Below are 23,712 nucleotides of genomic sequence, written 5' to 3'. Positions count from 1 at the left end.
TTATATGCCTTCAAATTCAGCATGCTCATTGTTTGTTCTTTTCATGGTGTAGAATGGAATCACCCCACTGCATGTGGCTTCCAAAAGGGGAAACACAAACATGGTGAAACTCTTGTTGGATCGTGGAGGGCAGATCGATGCCAAAACCAGGGTGAGTCTTTCTATTCCCTGAATATGATGTTGTCCCTTTTTGGGAATGGATTGGGATTATTTGCTTGTTTTTTTGTTTGGTTGGGGTTTTTTTCCTTTTCTTTTCATTGTTGTTTTTTAAGCCAGAGACTGGGAACATGACAATTCATTGTTAGGAATTCAGCCTCAGTGGTTGTGTCTTGTTCTCTGTTCTGAAAGTGAGACTTTAGATGTGGCTGTTATAAATGACTCAAACCCCAAAAGTTCAGCTTAACACAGCTCCAAAAATGTTAAACATTGATCCTCACAAGTGTACACTTTTTGAAACGTGAACAAAATATAAGTTGTGACTCCAAAAATAATTTAGAAAGATTTTCTTTTTCTTTTAATTTGGAATCCTACCTTTAGTTTTCAGATTATTTGTTTTGTGTAGACTGCTTTCTGCCTAAGGATTGACAGACATTGGTGACAACAGGAGACAGAAATACTATTTCTTTTAGTCTCTGTATAATGTACCTACAAGATAGAAGAAAAAATATGATGTAACTGATCATTCTGAGGAAATAAGCCTGTTGATGGATTGAGCTTCAGGTGACACGAGAACATGTGTGCTGCACAGCAGTGGGAAGTGGAAGGACTGCACTCAGCTAAGCCTTTCAGCCCTCAGACTCCTCAATATGTGTGTCAGTCATAGCATGCCTTATGAAAACTGCTGTAGTGGGCTGCCACTTTTTATTGAAGAGTCAATATTGAAGAGTGGGAACAAGTAACCTGCTCTGTGCCAGCAGCCACTCACCTCTTCTAACTAACTGCAGAGAATGAGGTGACTCTCCCAGCTGTCCTGTTGAAGTGCCACATCAATACTGTGTTCTCTATTTATGGGTGATTTCACAATCAACCAGGACAAAAGAAAAAGCCATCAATTTATATGGACAGGGTTAATTATTTCAAATGGGGTTTTGGAGTCAGTTATGTGGACTGAACTACACAAGACTTGTTCTTGCAAGCTGCTGTTCTTTAATTACTGATCTGCAAACTTGTGTCTCCAAGTAATAGAAAGTATTTTAGAACAGACAGTTTAGAGCTGGGTGCAAGAGGTTTTGTTTAACGAAGTAGAAAGGTAGAGGATATTGCAGTCAACTACCTTTCTGGTTGATTCAACCTCTGCAGTCACTTTGATATTAATTACACCAGCCATTTGTTGCTTGATAAGCTAGGAGTTGTGATTATTGTGGAACTCTGTATGTGATTATGATTTTGATTTCTGCTTATTTATGAAATGACGTCTCTCTTGCCTTTTAATTTTTTTTTTTTTTTTTGTATTTTGAACTACAAAGTTCTGCCACTTTTAAACTGCAAAGATGATGCTAAGTTCTGCTTCTCATGAAGGTGTGCAGCAAATCACCCCTGGTCAAATTTTCCGCAATAGTTGCCTATAAGCTTATGGTAAAGAGGCTTGAAAGGGTAGTAACAGTGCAGTCAGGGTATTCCACATACTCATAAGCAGAGCAGTCATACAGAAATGGCCCATTTGGCCTGTGGAATGAGAGTATTGAATTCACCTATTTCCTGTTCAGTATTTAGATACTTGCTTCAGACAAGCTGGCACAGGTGATTATAAAGGACATGTTGGATTTTGAGAGGTCAAGGTGTATTCCCTTCCGTGCTTACCTGCAAAGATTGATTTGCAGTTGAGTAAAACTGGAAGAACAGGACTTTGCCTACCTGCAAAGACTGATTTGCAGTTGTGAGTAAAACTGGAAGAACAGGACTTTGCCCAGCATAGGTGGATGGTGCTAATTTTAGAGTCTTCTCATTGTCTTGGCTTCCTGCCCTTTATCAGCTGCTACATTAGCTCAAAAACTATCAGCACAAAGATAGCAATGAAAACCTGTGAAAGTATCCTAAAGCATACACATATCCCAGTTTGAACAGACTCAGCAGCTTCCTCTTGCTTTCATCCTCTGCCTTCTTCCTGCTCAAAGGCACATGGTGGTGATTGTCTGCGTGTATTTGACAGGGGGGAAGATTCCAGAGCTTTGGTTTTGCCGTCAGCATCTCTGTGGTGTGATCTTGTCTTCATGCCAGCTGTTTATACCGTCTCAATGTCTTTTTCCTTTCCTTTGGCTTTGTCCGCATGCTTTGTGTGCTTTGCTATGGCCGTGAGTATGTAGGGTATGGAAGAGGTAGGTGGGTGTTGCATGCCATGCATACTTGTGTTTTGTACGTTAAAGGCCTCCTCCATCTCGGTACTAACATGCTTGCCTTTCCATAGTAGCTTTTTCATTTCTTCTGAGGAGCACCTCCATTCTTCCAGTAAAAACAGAAAAGGGTGGAATTAAATATACTACTAGGATCTTTCATTGCCGAATAGCTTGGGCTTTTATTCTTGTTTTCCCTGCCAAATTAAAATAAGCTCTGTGGTTAAAAAAGTACTCATTGCTTTCATTCAGCTTAATTTTAACTTGCTTTATCACATGCCATCTGATGATGCATAAATTAAGATGCAAAACCTTATTTCAACAGATTTTAGATGAGCCTCAGTTTTGCTGAACTGATCTGTGAAATCTTTCTATGTTTGGAAGTGTTCCATTGGAATGATCCATCAGGAGCTCATGTTGTCAAAAAAAAAAAAAAAGAAGATAAAAAATTTAAAATTACTCCCTCTTCAAAGGGAGGGAGTTACGCATGTGTCCTACTGCTCCATAGTTAATGTTGCATGTCAGAGGAAAGCCCTGCTTATTGCAGGAATTACATATTTTTATTTTTTCTGTACATTTAATAATGTATTTGCTGAAATTTTATTGCATTTCTCAGTAGAGTATGAAGATGTAGACTCGCTACTAAATCCGCTTGCTACATTTATTTAAAAATAGTATTTAATTCCTTTTTTTTGGCAAGTTTTACAATTTTCCTCAACTAACTACTAGATAAGCTTTTTAAATGTGGGTTTTCATTTCTCTTTTATATTGTGTCTACAGCAAAAATAGAAACTCCATATCTACACCAGTTATATTTAGCTACAGGCTGTGGTCAGGAATCAGGAACTTGTTCTTTAAAGCAACATCTCCAAAAGATGGTAGAAAGCTCAATTTATGATTAAATGTATGTGATGTGGTCAAGAGTAATGTGGCAATTACCAACTCTCACTTTGACAGGAGGAAAACGTTTACAGCCTTCCAGAACCACTGTAAGGATTATTACAGGGAGAATTATTTTAAGCATTTAAGGCAGAGCAATTTTAGCATGGCCAAAATATAGATGTTTCTATTAAAAAAAAATAATTTCTATAGTGGAGTACTAACAGTAAGAGTGTGCAGGACATTGAAATATTACTATTTAAGGGGTTTTAGGAGTATTCTTTTTTAATGCAGTTTTTGTAATATCTGTATTTTTATCATTTCCCTATATAAATTGTATAGGAAAAAAAAACCCCAACAAAACTAGAAGAATGTGAGGCTTTTTCAGGTTTGCATGCTTTTTTACTTTTATAATAATATAGTATATTCACAGGCCTTTGCCACCTTACTGGTATTTCCACTTTTGTGGTCTATGCAAACACGCTTAGAAGGGGGTGAGGAGCATGTTCACCTGTCTCAGATGCTGAAGTTGTCACAAGTTTTGTATTCTTTCTATTGACTCTCACAAACATTGAAATGAAATTTTTCTTGCTCTGGGACTTCTCTTTAGACTCCTCTTGCAGGTTCTTGTCCAGAATATTTACAGTTGTAAAAAAAAAATCCCTAGAATGAAACATAGCATCTAGTCTTGGAATGAAAGCTTATTGTGTGGAGAAAGTACACATACTGTGTGCCTGGAGTGTGGCAGCTGGAGCTGAAGAGGGTAGTAGACGTGGTAACGGTGGGAACAAAGTCTGCTGTGCCAGTTGGGTTGGAGAAGGGCCATGGAAAGAAAGGAGCTCAGCTTTCAGCTCAGCTGGAGCTGAAAGAAGTGGAAGGTTGGTCATAGAGATGGATGATACAAATGGGAAAAGGAAGGAGTCTGGGGGGGGGTGGAACTCAGATTTTTTTTTTTGTTGTTTTGGTGTTGGTGGGGTTGGGTTTTTTGTGGTGAATGTGCTGAAGACACCCCTTAACACTCATACTGGGAACCTCCTGAGATTTATTTGTAATCATGTCTCCTTTTGTATGTATGCATCCTAACAAAACAGGCACAGCACTCTGCTATTTCCACATAGCAGTGAGTTTCCTACCTTAAAGCCATTGTAGCAGGATCCTAATCCTCACTTGGCGCTGTGCTACATTTACAGTATTTTTTTTTTCTGCAGTAATGCTGCTGTGACATTTTCTCTGAGTCTACACACATGCACAGAGCACTAATAATTCATTTGCAGTTCTTGCCGTTTCTAAAGCAATGTCATATTATAAATACCTAATCACAATGCAGATATTTACTATTAAAAATGTAGTGGATTCATATAAAGTTTATAAGGGAGAAGGAAAAGATGTGCAGAACATCTAAGCAAGCTATATAGATAGTGAGTTATTTAGAATGATTTAAGTTAATATCTTCAGACTTAAGCAAATATGTGATATATTTTTTGCTGTATTTTTTAAATTTATACTTTGGATGGCAGACCTGGAGGAATGCTTTAAAGTGTGTTTAATTCTGCCAAGACTCTGAGAACTTTGAACAAGAGGGAGCCTTGTCTTGTTCGTTTTTTAAGAGAAGAGGTTTAGTAGTAATGAAAAATGAAGGAATGAAAAGGCCTTTATTTGTGGAGATAATTAAGACAATTTTGCATGTCCAACATACAGAATACTTTTTGTTTACCCTTACAAAAATGAGAATATGCAGCTGCAGTTTAGAAGAATTCTTTGATAATTTGGGCTTTGATGTTCATGTGCTGCCATCGGCCTTCATTCGAATAAGCACCAATGTGTGCAGCTGCCCATCTACTGAGACGCTGCCCACATGATTTCACATTAAGAATCTCTAGTAAGCACAGCTTCTTACTATCTCGGTCTCTCTGGAAAGCTGAAGCAAAGCATTTTAATCACTATGAAAACACCTAGTCGTCTATCTTCATTTATCTTTGGTTAAAAAATTACCAGGGATTGATTTTTCAAGGAAAACAGTCATCCAGCCACTGGTTACAGTGCAAAGCGTGAACCAGCAAAGTACCACATGTGCAAGACAGAACACCCAGTGCAGGATGTCATTTGGAAGATGAAAACATTCAACTCCGTTTATCTCCATTATGTGCTCTTTGGGATGAGGAGATAAATATTGAGCTTCTTAAAATAGAAAATTGCTGAATTCCTTTTCTCCCAGCATGGCAGCCTTTGTGTTTATGGAATATCGATTATCTGTGCTTCTAAGTGTGTGTCTCTTCGGCCCGATGTTGTATGTCCTGTCAAATGATGTGTTTGATATTTTGTTCAGTATTGTGTTCTTCAATTTTCTTGATGTACCAGTTAGCTATGGAATGATTAAAGAAGTACATAGGCAAATTCCTGCAATAGACTTCAGAGCACTGAGGTTTATTGCAGGTGGATAACAGTGCAGAAGAGGACTTATTTGGTGCACCAGTGTGTCTCTTAATACTGGCTAATGTCAGTTTGTCCTCATTGTGTTACGTACTAATCCTTCTACTACAACAGCTCTGTCTTTGCAATTTCTCTCATCTTTGAAGAAAATATATGGGCAAAAATCAAATCTGAAGTATTAAATATAGAATGATTTTAAAATATACATGTTGTTTTCCCCAGGGCAGAAAGAGGGAAAAGAAGAGGGCTATATGGAAGGCTGCAAAGCATCTCGCTTCATGCACCTGCTGGGAAGTGCACAGACAGTAAATGATGATGCATTTATAAAAGCTATGAGAGGATAGAATAGGATACACAGCAAATTTTTCTCTCTCATTTTAGAGAGAATTGTAAGGACAGAGGAGAAATTATGCTTTCTAATGATTTAGTTCTTATTTCTATTGTAGCTAGACTTCCTTGAGGGGGTCTTCCTTGTGGATGTGCTTTTTGCCTTGTGCTTTAATTATGATTTCTCCCTCTGGGGATTTGTCATGTTTTTCTGAAGGATTCACACAATTCTGCCTTTCTATTGCTGTACTATTTAATCAAATAACATGAAAGTGACTATGCAAGTAGGGAAAGTGAACCTCCTACATTGATTAAAAATGTAGAGCACAAAAGGTCAGAAACTGGACAGAAATCTCAAATAAATACCTTGCCTAGAAATACATTTTGGGATATATTCTTACCTTAAGAATGCTAGCGGGAATTATGTTTATGAATGTCTCTGGCAGTGAGATGAAGATAGACCTCAGTTGTGCATGTAAAGACTTGATTTAGGGCACTTTGAAGCTTCAGCACAGAAAAAACTCCCTTTCGTTGACCCAGTCAGCTGGATGCTGGACAGGCTTGAATTCTGTTGGCAGGTTTGATCTTGCATCTGTTGAATTTCATTGCAAGCTTCCATGGGATTTAGTATCACACAGTATCACAGTATGTTAGAGATTGGAAGGGACCTCAAAAGATCATCTAGTCCAATCCCCCTGCCAGAGCAGGAACACCTAGATAAGATTACACAGGAATGTGTCCAGGCGGGTTTTGAATGTCTCCAGAGAAGGAGACTCCACAACCTCCCTGGGCAGCCTGTTCCAGTGTTCTGTCACCCTCACTGAGAAGAAGTTTCTTCTCAAGTTTAAGTGGAACCTCTTGTGTTCCAGTTTATACCCATTACCCCTTGTCTTATCATAGTTTGCCATTGAGAAGAGCCTGGCTCCATCCTCATGACACTCCCCCTTTATATATTTATATACACGAATAAGGTCCCCCCGCAGTCTCCTCTTCTCCAAACTATAGAGACCCAGCTCCCTCAGCCTTTCCTCATAAGGGAGATGCTCCACTCCCTTAATCATCTTTGTCGCCCTGCGCTGGACTCTCTCCAGCAGGTCCCTATCCTTCTTGAACTGAGGGGCCCAGAACTGGACACAATATTCCAGATGCAGTCTCACCAGGGCCGAGTAGAGGGGAAGGAGGACCTCTCTCGACCTACTGACCACCCCCCTTCTAATACACCCCAGGATGCCATTGGCCTTCTTGGCCACAAGGGCACAGTGTTGGCTCATGGTCATCCTGCTGTCCACTAGGACCCCCAGGTCCCTCTCCCCTACACTACTCTCTAACAGGTCGTTCCTCAACCTATACTGGAACCTGGGGTTGTTCCTGCCCAGATGCAGGACTCTACACTTTCCCTTGTTATATTTCATCAAGTTTCTCCCTGCCCAACTCTCCAGCCTGTCCAGGTCTCACTGGATGGCAGCACAGCCTTCTGGCGTGTCAGCCACTCCTCCCAGCTTAGTGTCATCAGCAAACTTGCTGACAGTACACTCAATTCCCTCATCTAAATCATTGATGAATATATTAAATAATACTGGTCCCAATACTGACCCTTGAGGCACTCCACTAGATACAGGCCTCCAACTGGACTCCGCCCCATAGACTACAACTCTCTGGCTTCTGTCCTTCAGCCAGTTCGCAGTCCACCTCACTACCTGATCATCCAGGCCACACTTCCTCAATTTAGCTATGAGGATGCTGTGGGAGACTGTGTCAAATGCTTTGCTGAAGTCAAGGTAGACCACATCCACCGCTCTGCCATCATCCATCCACAATGTTATTTCCTCATAAAAGGCTATGAGGTTGGTCAAGCATGACTTCCCCTTGGTAAAGCCATGTTGACTGCCCCTCATAACCCTCTTATCCTTGACATGCCTTAAGATGGCATCAAGGATAAGGTGTTCCATCACTTTCCCAGGGATGGAGGTGAGGCTGACCGGTCTATAGTTACCCGGGTCCTCCTTCTTGCCCTTTTTGAAGACTGGAGTGACATTTGCTTTCCTCCAGTCCTCAGGCACCTCTCCCGTTTCCCAAGACTTGGTAAAGATGATGGAGAGTGGTCTAGCAATGACTTCCGCCAGTTCCCTCAGCACCCGCGGGTGCATCCCATCTGGACCCATGGATTTATGGATGTCCAGATTGCTCAACTGGTCCCTAACCCTTTCCTCATGGACTAAGGCAAACTGCTCCAGTGACCTGACTTCATCTGAGGTCTCAGGAGTACAGGGTTCTTCAGGACTGCCTCCGGCAGAGTAGACTGAGACAAAGAAGGCATTCAATAACTCTGCCATCTCTGTATCTTCTGTCACCAGGGCACCCATCCCATTCACCAGTGGGCCAACCTTGCCTCTGGTGTTAGTTTTATCAGCTATGTATTTGAAAAAGCTCTTTCTGTTGTCCTTGACCCCTCTGGCCAGATTTAATTCTAAGGAGGCCTTAGCCATCCTAGCTGCCTTCCTACATCCTCTAGCAGCAGCCTTATATTCCTCCCGAGTGGCCAGCCCCTCCTTCCATGACCTATAAACTCTGCTCTTCCACTTGAGCATACCCAGCAGTTCCTTATTCAGCCACGCAGGTCTCCTGGCCCTCTTCCTTGACTTCCTACGTGTCGGGATGCTCAGCTCTTGAGCTTGGAATAAGCAATTCTTGAATGCCAACCAACTATCTTGGGCCCCTTTACCTTCAAGCAGCCTTGCCCATGGGACTTCCCCTAGCAATTGCTTGAAAAGGCCAAAGTTTGCCCTGCTGAAGTCCAGGGTTGCAATTCTACTTGCTATTGTACTGGTCCTACCACACAAGATCCTGAATTCCACCATCTCGTGGTCGCTGCAACCAAGGCAGCCCTCAACCCTTACTGCTTCGACCAGACCCTCTTTGTTAGTGAGGATGAGATCCAGCAGCGCTCCTCTCCTGGTTGGCTGATCCACCATTTGCATGAGGAAGTTATCATCCATACACTGGAGGAACCTCCTGGACTGTGGCTGGGTTGCTGAGTAGTCCTTCCAGCAAACATCAGGGAAATTAAAATCCCCCACGACGACCACGTCCTGTGACTGTGAGGCTGCTCTCAGCTGCTTGTAGAAGGCCTCGTCAACTTCCTCACCCTGATCTGGTGGCCTGTAACAGTAACACCCACAACAGTATCGCCCCTGCCAGCCTGCCCCTTAATTCTCACCCACAGACTCTCAACTCGCTCATCCCCTGTTCCTGGACAGAGCTCAGTACATTGCAGCTGCTCTCGCACATAAAGAGCAACCCCACCACCCCGCCTGGCTGGCCTGTCTTTCCTGAAAAGGACATAGCCCTCCATGAGTATATTCCAGTCATGTGAGCTGTCCCACCACGTCTCTGTAATTGCCACCAGATCATAATCTCCTGACTTAACACAGGTCTCCAACTCCTCCTGCTTATTTCCCATGCTGTACGCATTGGTGTACAGGCATTTCAAGGAGGGAGCTGAGCTCACCAATTTCACCCTAGGATTATAGGAGGCCTCCCGGTCTTCATCAATCCTAGAGTGCTGCCCCACTGGGGCAAGCCCAGTTACAACCCCATCCCCCTTCGAATCTAGTTTAAAGCTCTCCAAATGAGCCCTGCTAATTCATGCCCCAGCATCCTTTTGCTTCTGTGAGTTAAACCTTCCCCACGTGCCATCATCCAGACTGGAGCCTTATAAAACCAGCCATTATCAAAGAACCCAAAGCCCTGCCTAAAGCACCAGTCTCGTAGCCAATTGTTTACGGACTGAATTTTCCCATTCAATCCCACATCATCACCAGAAGATGGAAGAAGTGAGGAGAAGATCACTTGAGCCCCAGACTCTTTCACCATCCGCCCCAAGGCCCTGTAGTCTTTCTTCATCCCCCTCAGACTGCGGGAAGCAGCTTCCCCCCCACCTGTCTGGAAGACCAGCAGCGGGTAGTAGTCTGTCGGGTGCACCAGGCTGGGGAGCACCTTGGTGATATCCCTGATCCGGGCTCCAGGCAGACTACACACTTCCCTATGATGAGGGTCAACTCTGCATATCGGGCCCTCTGTTCCTCTCAGAAGGGAATCGCCTACGACAGTGACTTTTCTTTCTTTCTTGTCAGAGGCAGTCTTGAGGTGCGAAGTCGACCGCCTTTTCCTATGTGACCTTGTAGTCTGGCCTTGCACCACATCCTCACTTACCTCTCCATCAAGATCCAGGGCCTCAAACCTATTACTGAGGGGCACCTGAGGAAGCAGGGCAGGAAGGGAGGAGGGTTGCCCACGGTTCCGAACTGGAACTCGCTTCCAGCCCTCATTGTCTTTTTGGTCCCTTACCTCTGCGCGACAGCTACAGAGCAGGGGCTGTCTCGGGTCATCCCCCTCTGTCTGAGAGGACAGGGGGTCCATCCCCTTGTGGGGGGTATCTCCCTGGAACCGTTCCTGCTGACATGCTAGGGAGTTACTCCACCAGTCGATCTCCCTTTCACAGTCCCTGATGGTCCTCAGCGTCTCGACCTCCTCCTTAAGTTCTGCCACCAATCTAAGCAGATCTTCTACCTGCTCACACCTCACACAGGTGGAATGCTGGCCTCCCTCCCTCGGCAGCAGCAGGCTCTGGCACTCCCTGCAGCCAGAGACCTGAACAGCCACGGTTTGGGACAGGGTCTCTGTCTGAATTGCTACAGTCTCCTTACTGCAAGCTCTCCTTCTGGAGGCGACCATATTGGTCAGCAGTCTGGGACACCAGCAACAGAATCCGCAACACGACCTGCTTGTTCCTCCCTGCAGCGACCGGTCGCTGCCCTCCCAAAGGCTCTTTCAAGGCAAGGGGCAGGGGTGCGGTCGCCGTTACCGCGGGAACGCCCCCTGCCACGTCAGCCGCTCTCTCGCAAGGGCTGCTGGGGTTTCCGGGATCGGGAGATGTCGGGAATCGCGATGTCTCTGCGCTGTCCCCTTTGATTTTTCCTATTCTCTTCTGACCCTCGTGGTTTCTGAAGCGTGCCGGCTCCGGCTCTAGCTGTGCTAGCTCCGATCAGCTGACTGACTCTTATGTGTGATGACCTTGCCTCTATGATAGTGAGTATCAAGGCACACCCAACCCTTTCAGTAGTTCTGAAAACTCACTGGGAACATAGATAACAGAGAAGAAGTCCTCCCTGCAGACTTTTAGGAGCTTTGTTGCACTGCCAATTCAGAAAGGTGCTCTGTGCTTTTGAAACTGAGGATCTGGTTCTTGCAACTACCTTTTGCAGAGTGTCAGAAATCTAGGTTTGCATAGCCTGAATGATGTTACAATTGTGATGGCACTGTGCAGCCTAGAGCTACTTTGAATTTAAAGATTATAGTAGTACAAGTAAAAATATAGTGACATAGACTTCCCCTAAACTCCAGCAAGGCAAACAGTACATCTGTGTATGAAGATATGTGGGTCACTAACTCATACTTAGGGCCATTTTTGTTGCTACTTTTTTAACCCCTAAGTAATAATGTTATCTCTGATCAATATATTCATCTTTTAATTGTCCTGTTACTGGATTCTTCAGAAAGCACCCTAGAATGATAGTATCTCCCTCATCTGACGTGGGCAATGTGTCTTAAAAGGAGAAGGCTTTTCTTGTGTTTAAAAACTATTGCTACTTCACCTTTATAAACCTATCTCTACTGAATGAGTATTGACTTCTCTGAGTGCATGCTTGAACAAGATCAAAGTCTGAGGAGATTAAAATATGGGTTTCTGTATTTTGAGCATTTCTTTTTTCTGTCATTCAGCACAAATGGTTTTTTTCCATGCTTTATTTTTGTTGTGTTTTTCTGCATAAAGTCTAAACTGTGACAGAATTGCCTAGAATGCTTTCTCCTATCAAAATGTTTCATTGATGCTTATTTTGCCACCACTGCTGTGAACACACTGACTAGCCTTTCAGTATAGGGTGGTGGGGAGCTGGTGGTCTCAGGGCTATTTTAGCAGGGAATTGTTAGCTTCTTATTCACCACTCAATCTCAGAAACGAAAGGATTTGTTCTGTTTGCTTCTCTCTCTGTTTTAAAATTTTCTTTGTTCTGCTGCCTGTTAAAAAGTAAATAAAAATATTCTAGAATAAATTTTTTAGTATGAACATTTTTTGTTTCATCCCTGCAACAAATGCAATCAAAAGGACAAGTGTTGGTTAATGAAGCATCTTTGGCCCAGCATATATTTTCCAAGGAGAGGCAATACAATCTCAAAGCTGTGCAGAGGAGAAGGAGGGGAGGAGGCAATTTGTGCTTCCATTATCCTCTTTGGTAAGAGATTTCAGCACATAGTGGGGCTTCCCTCTGAAAAAGTAACCTTAGAGTGACTTGTACTGGTGCAAGGAAGAACAGGGATGAAACTTCATGTTGAAGAGCCAGCTTCAGTTAGGAGTCAAAAAAAAAGAGCTTTTTCACATGCTTGTGGAACTGCATTCCTGGAAGGGTGTTCCTCAGAGTGCTAGGATGGACAGTTGAGGATGTGCTCATTTGTTTTTCCTTGTTCTACTTTAAGGATGGACTCACTCCACTCCACTGTGCTGCAAGAAGTGGACATGACCAAGTTGTGGAGCTGCTCCTGGAACGAGGTGCCCCGCTGCTTGCACGGACCAAGGTGTGCATCTTGCTAGAATATGTTAACAGGTCTATGTAACTTTCCACAGCATTTTTAATGTCACTGAAAGTACAAGGAAGACGACAGGAACATTTCTGTTCTCCCAAAGGAAATGTATTACTGGGTAGAATGATCCAGAATAAGGTTTTGTTACATAATTAGGGACTATCCTTTCCAAATATGTGAAACATTATACACTTCTTTTCCTTCTCTCTGTAACATCATACTAAACACATGGTGTACAGTGCTACAGCAAGCACTTTGCTTTTATTTTTTCCTAAGAGCTTTCTCTCTTAGAAGAAAGGTGGGTCAGTCACTCCTGGTGGACAATTCCTGGTATAGATTTCCAATCTTTCCTCTAAGCTAACTAGGACTTTTGGCTTGCAGCTTCTCCTAATTGTTTTCATGGACTATTTCAGACTTGGAAAATTATTTTAGTATGTTCTTACTGGTTTCTGAAAAGCAGATGTCTAAGATTAATGTTTCCTACAAATGCTGTCCCTTTAGTCAAACTAATGAGTGGAAAATACTTGTAGGGTGATAGTGAACCCCACTGAGCAGCACTTCAGAGTGCCTGACAAAGATAGCTGTTATCATTAGTTGGAAACCAGTGAAATAGAGTACTGCAATGACATGCTTGTTGTCCCCTGGAAGATCAGGAGGGCTAAACAATTTAAGTAACACTTTAAGACTGTTGTACCGTTTACTGGGCCCCACTCCCTCATCCTATTGCTCAAACAAGAGCAATTAGTGGATTCTGTCCATAGTTATCCTTACTGGAGCCTCAGGATAGTTCTCTTGATAATCTTCAGGAGGTGTTATTACTGGGTTGCAAGCCTATCAAATAAGGATGTGCTCAAGCTATTCATCCTTAAGAGCACCAAGTAGCCCACATCATCTGTTTATGCAGGAGGGATCCACAGGGAGATGGGAATTGTAAGGGAAGGATTCTTCATCATTTCACTGATTCCTTTGGTGGGAGAAGGTGAACTTCATATGTTAGCACCCTCACTTCACTTCAGAGGTAGTGAGGCTTGGAAGAATAGACCCTGCCACATATATTGTGCATGCTCTAGGCAGGATTCCCAGATGTTGCCATTCAAATGCAGATGTTGCTGGTGAGGACAAACTACCAGCATTGTTGTGGCAGCATCTGGACCTCCCCACTGTGTTGAGGATTGAGTAGAGCAGAACTGCAGTAGTGAATAATTATCTCCTTCGAAGTGAGCACACCTGTTTGAATCAGTGTTTGAGTTTAAGCTCAAAGAGGCAGTTTGAGCAAACCAAGTCAGTTACCTATTCAAGTCTATATGTTACAATCTATCTTTAGGTGTGCAGTAATTTTTGTGTACCTTATTGCATGTCAAATGAAATTAGATTTAAATGCAACTTCCTCCAACTCAAACAGATGGTTACAAACTGGAGACAGATAAATATGCAAGCATTAAAACTATTTTTACATATTAGTAGCAACAATTCTCTTACCTTTTAATTGTTTACCTTCCATGGACTTCTATATTTACAAAAGTATGTATTAAAGCCAGACAGGGCTATAAAGGTTCTGCTTCCACTGCCCTTCAAGTGTTATGGTTTGAATAAAAGGTCCAACTATGGTGGTGGTTGAAAGTATCATTTCCCAGCAGTTCAGGGATTGGATTTTTCAATATAATTAGTTTTTTCGTTGTACACTTGAAGGAAAAAAAAAGAAAAAGCTCCTTAGTAAGCATGATGGGTAAGTAGGAGCTTTTCCTCTAATTAGCATGGAGTCTATGTCTTAGTGTTACAATGAATATCCCCAAAACTGTCTTTAAAGGTCAAGGTATGTTTTATTAAATCATGAGGCAAGGCCCTTAGATTCTTTCTGCTTTGATTAAATTCAGATTTTTAGTTAATTATATAATGTTTCTCTAAATTTGTCTGTATTTACTGGAATGAAAGGGTGGCTATAGCTTTTTTTTTCAGCTTTTCTTCCAGTCTATTGAGATGTGTCTCTGGTTTGGTGACAGGGGGATTCTGCAAACTCATAATGGCATCCTTCTAATATGTGCCATGATCTAAGTGAGAGTGACTGGAAGTTACTGTTCTGTTTTCTTTTGCCACAGAATGGACTCTCTCCCCTTCACATGGCGGCCCAGGGGGACCATGTGGAGTGTGTCAAACACCTCCTGCAGCACAAAGCTCCTGTGGACGATGTCACGCTGGATTACCTGACTGCCCTCCATGTGGCTGCACACTGTGGCCACTATCGTGTCACCAAACTCCTTCTGGACAAGAGAGCAAATCCCAATGCTCGTGCCCTGGTAAATCTGTCCCATCTGTGCTGTGTAACAAACTTTTCCAGGGCAGATGAGTAGCTCTTACCAGTAAAGCAAAGTTAGAATTGTCAGCAAACTCCCAACAACCTCAAATGGTTGCAGTTACAACAGAGGTTCTCACACCTGCTGGTTGTCACTATTATATCTTGTATTCTAGGCCTAGTCAGGGACCACATCCCATGAGAAGTGGCTGTACTTTCAGGCCTGGCAGTTTTATAGAGTTCCTAAAATCAGAGCCATTTGTAATTGCTGCTAAGGTAGGCATTGGTATTTTACTGCATTAATAGTTTGGTTTTCCATACTATGTGATAGGATACACAAATAATTTCTAAGCTTTCACCCAAATCAGTGAGTTAATTGGCATAGAGAAAATATAAAAAGCTAATATTTCTACATTTATCAAATTATGACATTCCCCTCTATTAGGTGCTACTTTTCTTCCTTTTCAAAAACCAGTTCTTCTGATCCTTACAGGAAAACAAGTATGATTCCTTTCACTCACTGATCAGACCCCTGTCCCCTAACTGAGAGAAAACCATCCTATTTGGTTTCAGGAACATCTAAAGCTTTCAAGTGTCTTTAATCTGTCCAAACTCAGACAAGATTTCAATTTTCACTGATGGGAAGTTTCTCTATGAACTGTTAGCTGGATGAAAGTTACAGTACCAATATGTTACGCTGGGGGGGGGTGTGTGAGAAGAAATAGACTGAACACTTGGGATACTTCTGCATGGCAAGAAGTCTGCCAGTGCCTGCTGTATTCAGTGCCTCCACAGAACTTCCACTGCTCTGATGTCTTCCCCAGCTTTTTGCCTTAAGAATGATCCTGTGTTTTACTGTGAAGGCTCCTCCTGTCCTTTACTTCCCTTACTTCCTTGGAACTGACTTTATATGTTGACGCAATTTTCCTTCTGCCCTCTTGTTTTTCTTAGCCTGTCTATACCCGCAAACCCTTCCTTTTCTTACGCTTTTGTCGTTGTGTCTTTCTCAGTATCATGTTCACTTGACCTTTTTCAATGTTGTTTTCGTCCTTCCTTGTTTTTCTTGCCAGTCTTCTCATTATCTTTAGCTGTACTTTCCTCAGCTACCCACACACACACATTATATGCTAGCCCTCATGTCTTTCTTTTCTTCCATAACCACCTCCTTTTCCTTCCCTCCTCTCCCTTCCTCCCAGAGAAACACCTGAAATGAAAGGAGAACACCCTCAGGCTGCCATCTCTGCTCTTTCTTCCAGACTGTTTTCCCCCCCTCCCCTGTTTCCTTTCACATCAGGGACTTGTCACCTCTGGTTTGTTTATAGTTTTTAATATGTTAAATGATGCTTGTAATTTCTATTAGTGATACGGGGTTTTTTTCTGCCTTCTCCTCTCCCCTAACAAACTGTTCCTCACTTAAGTAGAAGTAGTGAAATGAAATCAGCTTAGGCAGTAAAGTGAAAAAATGGAAACTTCTGAAACTGTGACACTCCCTAAGAAATATATTGAGAGATATTGTGCAGGAGGTAAAATATCTAATGTTTTTGATTCCTTCTTTAGAAATTGTAGAAGGCTAATAGTAGTAATAATATTCATTAGAGTCCTGGGATGGAATAAATTTTGCAAATAATTCCTTTTCAGCTAGGTTTTAAAAAAATATTGTTAATGTTTGCAAAATGATTTGAGGGTACAAGCATTATATGAATTCTTAGCTTTTTCAATTTGTATCTGCTTTAAAGCACTTTCAAATCAACCAGTAATTAACATTTCCCTTAACAGAAACTGACTGCAGAATAATCTGTCACATGCCCCTTCCTACAAGCTAAGATTTCACTGATGAGTTTTGTTTACTGCTAGTTGATTGTTTTGCAACACTGATCCTTTTCATTAGAAAATACAGCAGTTTTTCTGCATTATCCAAAATGTTACATGTGCCTTTTACTAAAATGTTCAGATGTGGTGAATAATGTATTTGTTTAGCTTTAGGCACACGCTTAACCTGCGTTAACTATAATAGCACATAGAAAAAGCTTGAAGTCAAAGCCTCTTGCAGTATAGAGTATGAAGTTATACTTTGATTTGGACTCCAATCTTGCTGAGTAAGCATCGCCAAAGAAATGAGTGTGTACTGATGGCAAGCACGACACAAAAATTCTTGTCTCACAACACAAAATGCTAGGTTGCACTCTTGATTTAAGATGTTCCTTTCCTCATTCATTCCTGTCTCTGCCCCATTTATTTTAAAATCCGGATGAGGACTGCACACTTGCTTCATGACTCAGCAGGGCAGGAATAAAGGAGGAGAGGGCACAGATACTTCAAGAGTGAACACTTTGTATCATGAAACCATGGCTGAAGGAGTGATCATTTATTTAAGATACCTCACAGAATGTGCACACACACACACACACACAAACATGAAAACAGTGTACTGTAAATGCATGCATAAATGTAAAAATCAATACATAAGGTGCTTGGATTACAAGATACTCTAAAATGACAAAGTAAGGTGCAATCCAGAAGTACTCTGTCCCTTTCCTAGAGAGTTATGGAATATGCTATGTGCATTTCCAAAGACACTAAATGATTCGAATTGATCACTATAATTTCTTATGTGTTCCTTGTGTTAGGCAAACTTGGGAACCACTTTAAGTCATCCTCACGTATACATGTGCACAGCCTTCAGAACCATGTACATATATGTGCGCACGCATACACTAGAAAGTGAGAACAGGCATGTCTGTGTTTGGTTTTTGGAGGTGGAAGTTCAGTTCCTCTCCATTGCCTGAGAAGAAAGCAGTGCTGCTGCTTTGTTCTGCCCCAGATTACTGGGAAATGTCTGTAGTTCATAACCTGTTTTGCTTAAAGAACAAATGCTTCTGGTACTCTAACACATCTGCTCCCAGTGCACCAGCATGGAGCTGTGCAGAAAGCATAGCTGCATGTTTTTGACTAACATGACTATCTTTTGCACAGAATGGTTTTACTCCACTGCACATTGCCTGCAAGAAAAATCGCATCAAAGTCATGGAACTCCTGGTGAAATATGGGGCTTCAATCCAGGCTATAACAGAGGTAGAAAAATGTTTCATGTCCTGAAGAAACATTCCTTCTCTCTCCCTCTCTTTTTTCTCTCTCCTATCATGCTTCACTTTCACTTATGTTTTATTTAAACGAAGAAGCCCCTTCCCTACACCAGTGCAGAGGAGTAAAACTGCTCTTGCTTTGTTTCGCAGTCTGGCCTCACACCAATACACGTGGCTGCATTTATGGGCCACTTGAACATAGTCCTCCTTCTGCTGCAGAACGGAGCCTCTCCTGATGTCACTAACATTGTGAGTATGGCTTTGACTAGAATCATCTGTGCAATACCTCCTCCAAAAAGGGTCTGGCCTACCATATAGCTCAACCAAAGGTCACATTTTAATGACTCTTTATGACTTTGTTGCGTTTAGAACAAATTATTCCAGCACCTTTAGTGGAGCTGGGGAAATGGTAATTGTCTATGCGTTATAAGCCATCTGTGGTTTCATGTATTCTTCTTGAGTAGGCAGAGTTTCCCTTAGAAACAGGCAAAGCTCATCAAATACATCACGAAATTATATAATCCAAGGCACGGGGAAGACTGTGTTTCCATTCTGAAGGATGAAATTTAAGCCTAAATGGCTCTAATTTCTACTTGCATAGCTTCACTGGCTGCCATGAAATTGCATCATTTGTATCAGTGAAAAGGTATAAGATGCTTAAACCCTAACAATTAAACAAAAAATAAAAATGCTAAATTCAAGATGTTCCTCTCACACAGGAAATTCCAGGAAGTGGTGCCTTTTGAAAAAACATGCTTAAATCTAGAAAATGTCACCTTTGGGAGGTAACATGAAATGTGGAACCTGACTTATCATAGAAATCAATGTTTGTATACCAAGAATAGCCTAGTTACCCAGAATAACAACATTTAGAAGAACATGATGGTTTTCTGAGCCGTATTTCACAGGTATCTTACTGTTCAAATTTGTCAATATAAACAAATGCTCAACTTATGACTACCTGTCCTTTGACAGCAGCTTTTCACCAATGAGGTTGTAGATAAGTGTTCCCAAAACCAAACCAACAAAAATCTAGTAATCCAGGTAGTGGACTCATGAGTTTTTCTGAATTAGAAAAATCTAATATGGAAAGATATTTGGCACACCGAGAAGTTTGCTTGAATCATTTGAATGGACTTTCCTTGACAAAGTCTCTTATTGCTTTCATACTTTGTAATAATCTTTATATAAAAATTTTATTGATGATGTGAAAGACAACAAGGAATCATCTTGTAAGCAGTTAAAAGTATTGTGTTACCGAACATCTGTATGCACAGTTTAACATGTTACAACTTATTCTACACAGGGGTCTTGGTTTTTACTTGTTAAGCTGGAGTTCCCAATTGAATTACTGTTTCCAAAACCTAAACTGCATTGCTAATTCAAGTGCAAAAGAGTCTTTGCAGAGATTTGATCTTTAGAGTGTGTGAAATGTAAACCTTATTCACATTTTAAACAGATCATTCTTCAGATAATGAAGTTTATATGAATGACATTCTCTATTAAGATTTGTAGCTAGGGCTGTGGGATTTTTTGTTGCCTTCTGACTAATATCAACTGTTAATACAATGTTAATTTTAAAATGACAAGATAAATCAACTCTTGGTGAAGAGGATTTGCTTAAATTAGCAGTTCATATTAGTAGGCAAGCTCAGGCTGCTTCTTTTCCTACATGTAGATGAAGGACAAGAAGACATGATTGCTGATTCTGCTGCAAACGATCTCGACTAGTCGAGAAATGAACACACCAGGGTGTTCATTTTGCCAGCTGCAGTTTAACTTGGTAGTCCTAGGGGTAAAAGCCTTAAAATGAATCTAGAGTAAGGAGAAGGAACAATTAACACTAAGGAGTGGTCGATCCTGCTGTGTTGTCATAGAATCACAGCCTGCTTTGTGTTGGAAAGGAGCTTGAAGTTCATCTAGTTCCAGTCTTCCTGCCATGGGCAGGGACACCTTCACTAGACTAGGTTGGTCCAAGCCCTGTCCAGTCTGGCCTTGAACACTGCCAGGGATGTTATGACATAACATATAGATAAATACAAAGCTCTTGGTTGTGGAACTGTCCTGCTGCCTAATGTACCAGCTGCACAGGGACTATTTTAGTCCACTTTAGGACAGTGAGCCTGGAGAATGTTGGATGGTGCAGAGTTAAGCTAGAAACTCCATTGTCAAAAAATACTCAATTTCAGTTTTGCTTTGCAAAGCTGTGCAAAAAGTAAATGCTGTGAATGTGTGTCATTCTGTAGCCATCGTTATCCTGATCTGATATTCCACATCACTCCAGTCAGCTTTGCAAAATTTCATATTCTCCTCCAAATTCAAGCTTTCCATGCTTTTCCAAACAAGATGCTTTCTACAGCCAGCAGGCAGAGCCATGCTGCTGAGCACAGATTTTACACATTTCATATGCTGGCTCAGTTGTGCAAAGACATTACAAGGCCTTTTAATGCTTCCAGCTCCACGCAGTGTGCAGGAAGAGACCATCTGGAAAAATATCCCCTTCCATCTTGAGGCTCACATGCCTCGCAATCTCTTGAGAGAGACACGCTTGATATACTCTTCTCTCATGTACAGCACACCAGCTGATGCACTGTTATGTAGAAAACTGAGGAACATGTGTGACCGGGAAGTCTATATGGCAGAATTCCCATGAGCCAGGGTCGGAAGCCAGGTTCTCAGCTGGTGAAAAGGCAGGTCTCTGCACGTGTTGATATGGGGGGAATTTACACTGTCAGAGCTCTGTTTCTTCATGGAGGTTTAGAACACTGAAATGTTTTTGCTTTTCTGCAGCGTGGAGAAACTGCATTGCACATGGCAGCACGTGCTGGGCAGGTGGAAGTTGTTCGCTGTCTTCTGAGAAATGGGGCCCTGGTTGATGCCCGAGCCAGGGTAGGCATTCTGCTTAAATGTGGTTTTTTTGGCTTTCTTGTACTCAGAAACATCACTGAAGCAGAGCAGCTAGGGAGGAGCAATTTATTATTTTTTTTTTAATCTGTTGATTCAGTATTTAGCGCACCTAGAAACAGTTCTGAAAACATTAACCTGTTCATGCATAAATCTTCCAAAGAGAATGCATGTGGTGGGCTGACCCTACCAGCAGCTCAGCTGTGCTCAGTCATTCACTTACTGCGGGATGGGGGATAGAACTGAAGGGTGAAAACAAGAAAATCTCTTGGGCTGAGATAAAGACAGTTTAGTAGGTGAAGGAAAAAAGGTAAAAATAGCCCAAAACACAACACCAACTCTCCCCTGCCACAAGCAAAGTAAAGGCTATCACTTATCACCTCTCAAAAGTAGACTGATGCCCAGCCAGTCTCTGATCAAGAGCTCCTTTGGAAAATCTCATCCCATAGTTTATTGCTTAGCATGATGTTACAAGGTATGGATTATCCTGTGGTCAGTTGGGGCCATTACTTCCTATGATTTTTGCCAGACAGATGCATAGCTAGATCTGTGGGATAAACGGGGATATTGTGTTCAGGATGGTTCTACCTGTGCTAATTATCTACTTGATTTGAGTTGTAGGAAGAACAGACTCCGCTGCACATTGCTTCTCGCTTGGGAAAGACAGAGATCGTTCAGCTTCTGCTACAGCACATGGCCCACCCTGATGCTGCAACTACTAATGGCTACACTCCACTGCACATCTCTGCCAGAGAGGGACAAGTTGATGTTGCATCTGTTCTGCTAGAGGCAGGTGCCTCACACTCCATGTCCACCAAAGTAAGACAAAATGCCTGTATACCAGTACCACAGCACATGCCTGTTTCATGAGGAATGCACTTTCACACTGAGAAATTGAACATGTTTGAGTCTTTTATTTTATTATTATTTAACAGTGATCCTGAAGTGACCTTTATGCTGAAGTAATAAATAAGAAGTGAGTCAGATTTTCACATTTTGCTGTCATCTGAAGTTGGGAATTTGGTTCCCAGTGAAGCCAAATGCAGATCATGATAAATATATGGCCCCAGCAGGTTTAAAATGTACACAAATACCTTGCTTCTCTCTTTCCCATTGTATTACAGGTAGGGCTTTTTTGGACAAAATTTAAAAAAAAAAAGGATTGTTATCATCATAACAGTTGGTTTTTGTTTGGTTGGTTTTTTTTTCTTTTTTTTTTTTTTTTAATGAATGAGCCTGCTTATTCTTCAATACCTTGTTTAATTAAATAGTAAAATAATTCTGGTCTTGCTAGCTGAAAGGAGTGTTCCTGAAACATAGAAGTCAGCATCTGTCCAGCCACACCTAATGCCAAATCTATCTCCAGTGCTTCTATAAATGAGGTGTCATATCACACAACAGGCCATTTTGTCTGGCGTTATAAAGAAACAAGTCTGCAGAACTGTTAATGTTTTAATAGCCAAAAATGTCTACCAATACATTCCTAACCAAGTGATAAACACGTAAGAAAATAGACAGCTGTGAACAGAACTATGTGCCAAGACATGTTTTCCAAATTTACCACATGTGATTGAGACTCACTTAATTCTCACATTGTTTTAGGTCTTAAGAAAATACACCCAGTTTTACAGCTGGAGCTAAAACGTTTTTGAACAGTGGGTGTCTTCCAGGATTTGGAAGACTAAACCAGCAATTTTCAAATTGTAATCCACGGATTAGTGGGAATGTGTGTTGTTCTCCTTTTATCCAGCTGTTAAATCACATTAGAATGGCTAAAAATACACTAAACACTTTCCTTATTTCCCATATTGCTTTGTGGTAACTGCTTTAGGACTTCAGGAGCATTTTATACTTACGAATAGGAGAAGATGTAGTCCACTAGAAAAACCTCTCTACAAACCTCTACAAATTCGTGAACTAGGAATGTTTGAGATTCCTGACATAAACTATTTTGAGGTGGGATTAATGAAAAAAGATGTTAATCATAGAACCATAGACTGGTTTGGGTTGGAAGGGACCTTGAAGACCATCCAGTTCTAGCCCCCTACCATGGGCAGGGACACCTTCCAGTAGAGCAGGTTGCTCCAGGCCCCATCCAACCCAGCCTTGAACACTGCTGGGGATGGGACAGCCACGTCTTCTCTCTGCAGCCTGTGCCAGTGCCTCATCCCCTTCACAGGGAATAACTTCTTCCTAACGTCTAATCTGAATCTCCCCTCTGTCAGTTCAAAGGCATTGCCCTTTGTGCTATCCTGCATAATCTTGTACAAAGCCTCTTCAGCTTTCTTGTCAGCCTCTTTAGGCACTGGAAGCTGCTCTAAGGTCTCCTTGAAGCCTTCTCCATTCTCAACAAGCTCATCTCTCTCCGCCGATCTTCACAGGAGAGGTACTCCAGCCCTCAGAGCAATTTTGTGGCCCCCTTCTGGACTCCTCCAATAGGTCCATATCTGTAATTTTAATAAAAATAGTAACATTGCATATCACTTATGTGTCAGGAAAATAGGTCATTGTAGTTCCCTAGAATTACTGTTAGGGCAGCAGTTTAGTCTGCCACCTACTGTCTTCCCTCCAGGAATTTTCCTTATGAACATGTTGGGTTTGGGTTTTTTTTTTTTTGTTTGTTTGTTTGTTTGTTTTTAATTAAAAGAACAGACAAAGAGCATGTTTTGACATAGACCTTACACCTGTGCTGTACTGACAAACATTAAAACAAATAGAAAAGGACTCTCTTTAAAAGACAATGTTTAATGTTGCCCAAAACACTGCCATTGTGTGAACTTTTTAGCTGCAGTTTAGGGGCTGCAGCAGAACTTGGTAACTGTATGGATAC

General features: G+C 41.8%; 1 protein-coding gene across 1 annotated transcript in view; it reads left to right on the top strand.

Annotated features, from left to right (window-relative positions):
* Positions 1-23,712, top strand: part of ANK2 (ankyrin 2) — a gene marked incomplete at its 5' end in the record, with an annotated part of 189,955 nt that overhangs the window by 71,910 nt on the left and 94,333 nt on the right. The window contains 7 exons of the mRNA XM_080621291.1: positions 53-151; positions 12,501-12,599; positions 14,702-14,899; positions 17,869-17,967; positions 18,129-18,227; positions 20,769-20,867; positions 21,504-21,701. Coding sequence (XP_080477417.1) covers positions 53-151; positions 12,501-12,599; positions 14,702-14,899; positions 17,869-17,967; positions 18,129-18,227; positions 20,769-20,867; positions 21,504-21,701 — 891 coding nt within the window. The remainder of the gene's footprint in view (positions 1-52; positions 152-12,500; positions 12,600-14,701; positions 14,900-17,868; positions 17,968-18,128; positions 18,228-20,768; positions 20,868-21,503; positions 21,702-23,712) is intronic.

The sequence above is a fragment of the Psittacula echo genome (assembly GCF_963264785.1).
Source record: "Psittacula echo genome assembly, chromosome: 1".
Lineage (NCBI taxonomy): Eukaryota > Metazoa > Chordata > Aves > Psittaciformes > Psittacidae > Psittacula > Psittacula echo.
Note: the sequence above shows the minus strand (reverse complement) of the source record. Positions and strands in the feature narration are given on the sequence as shown.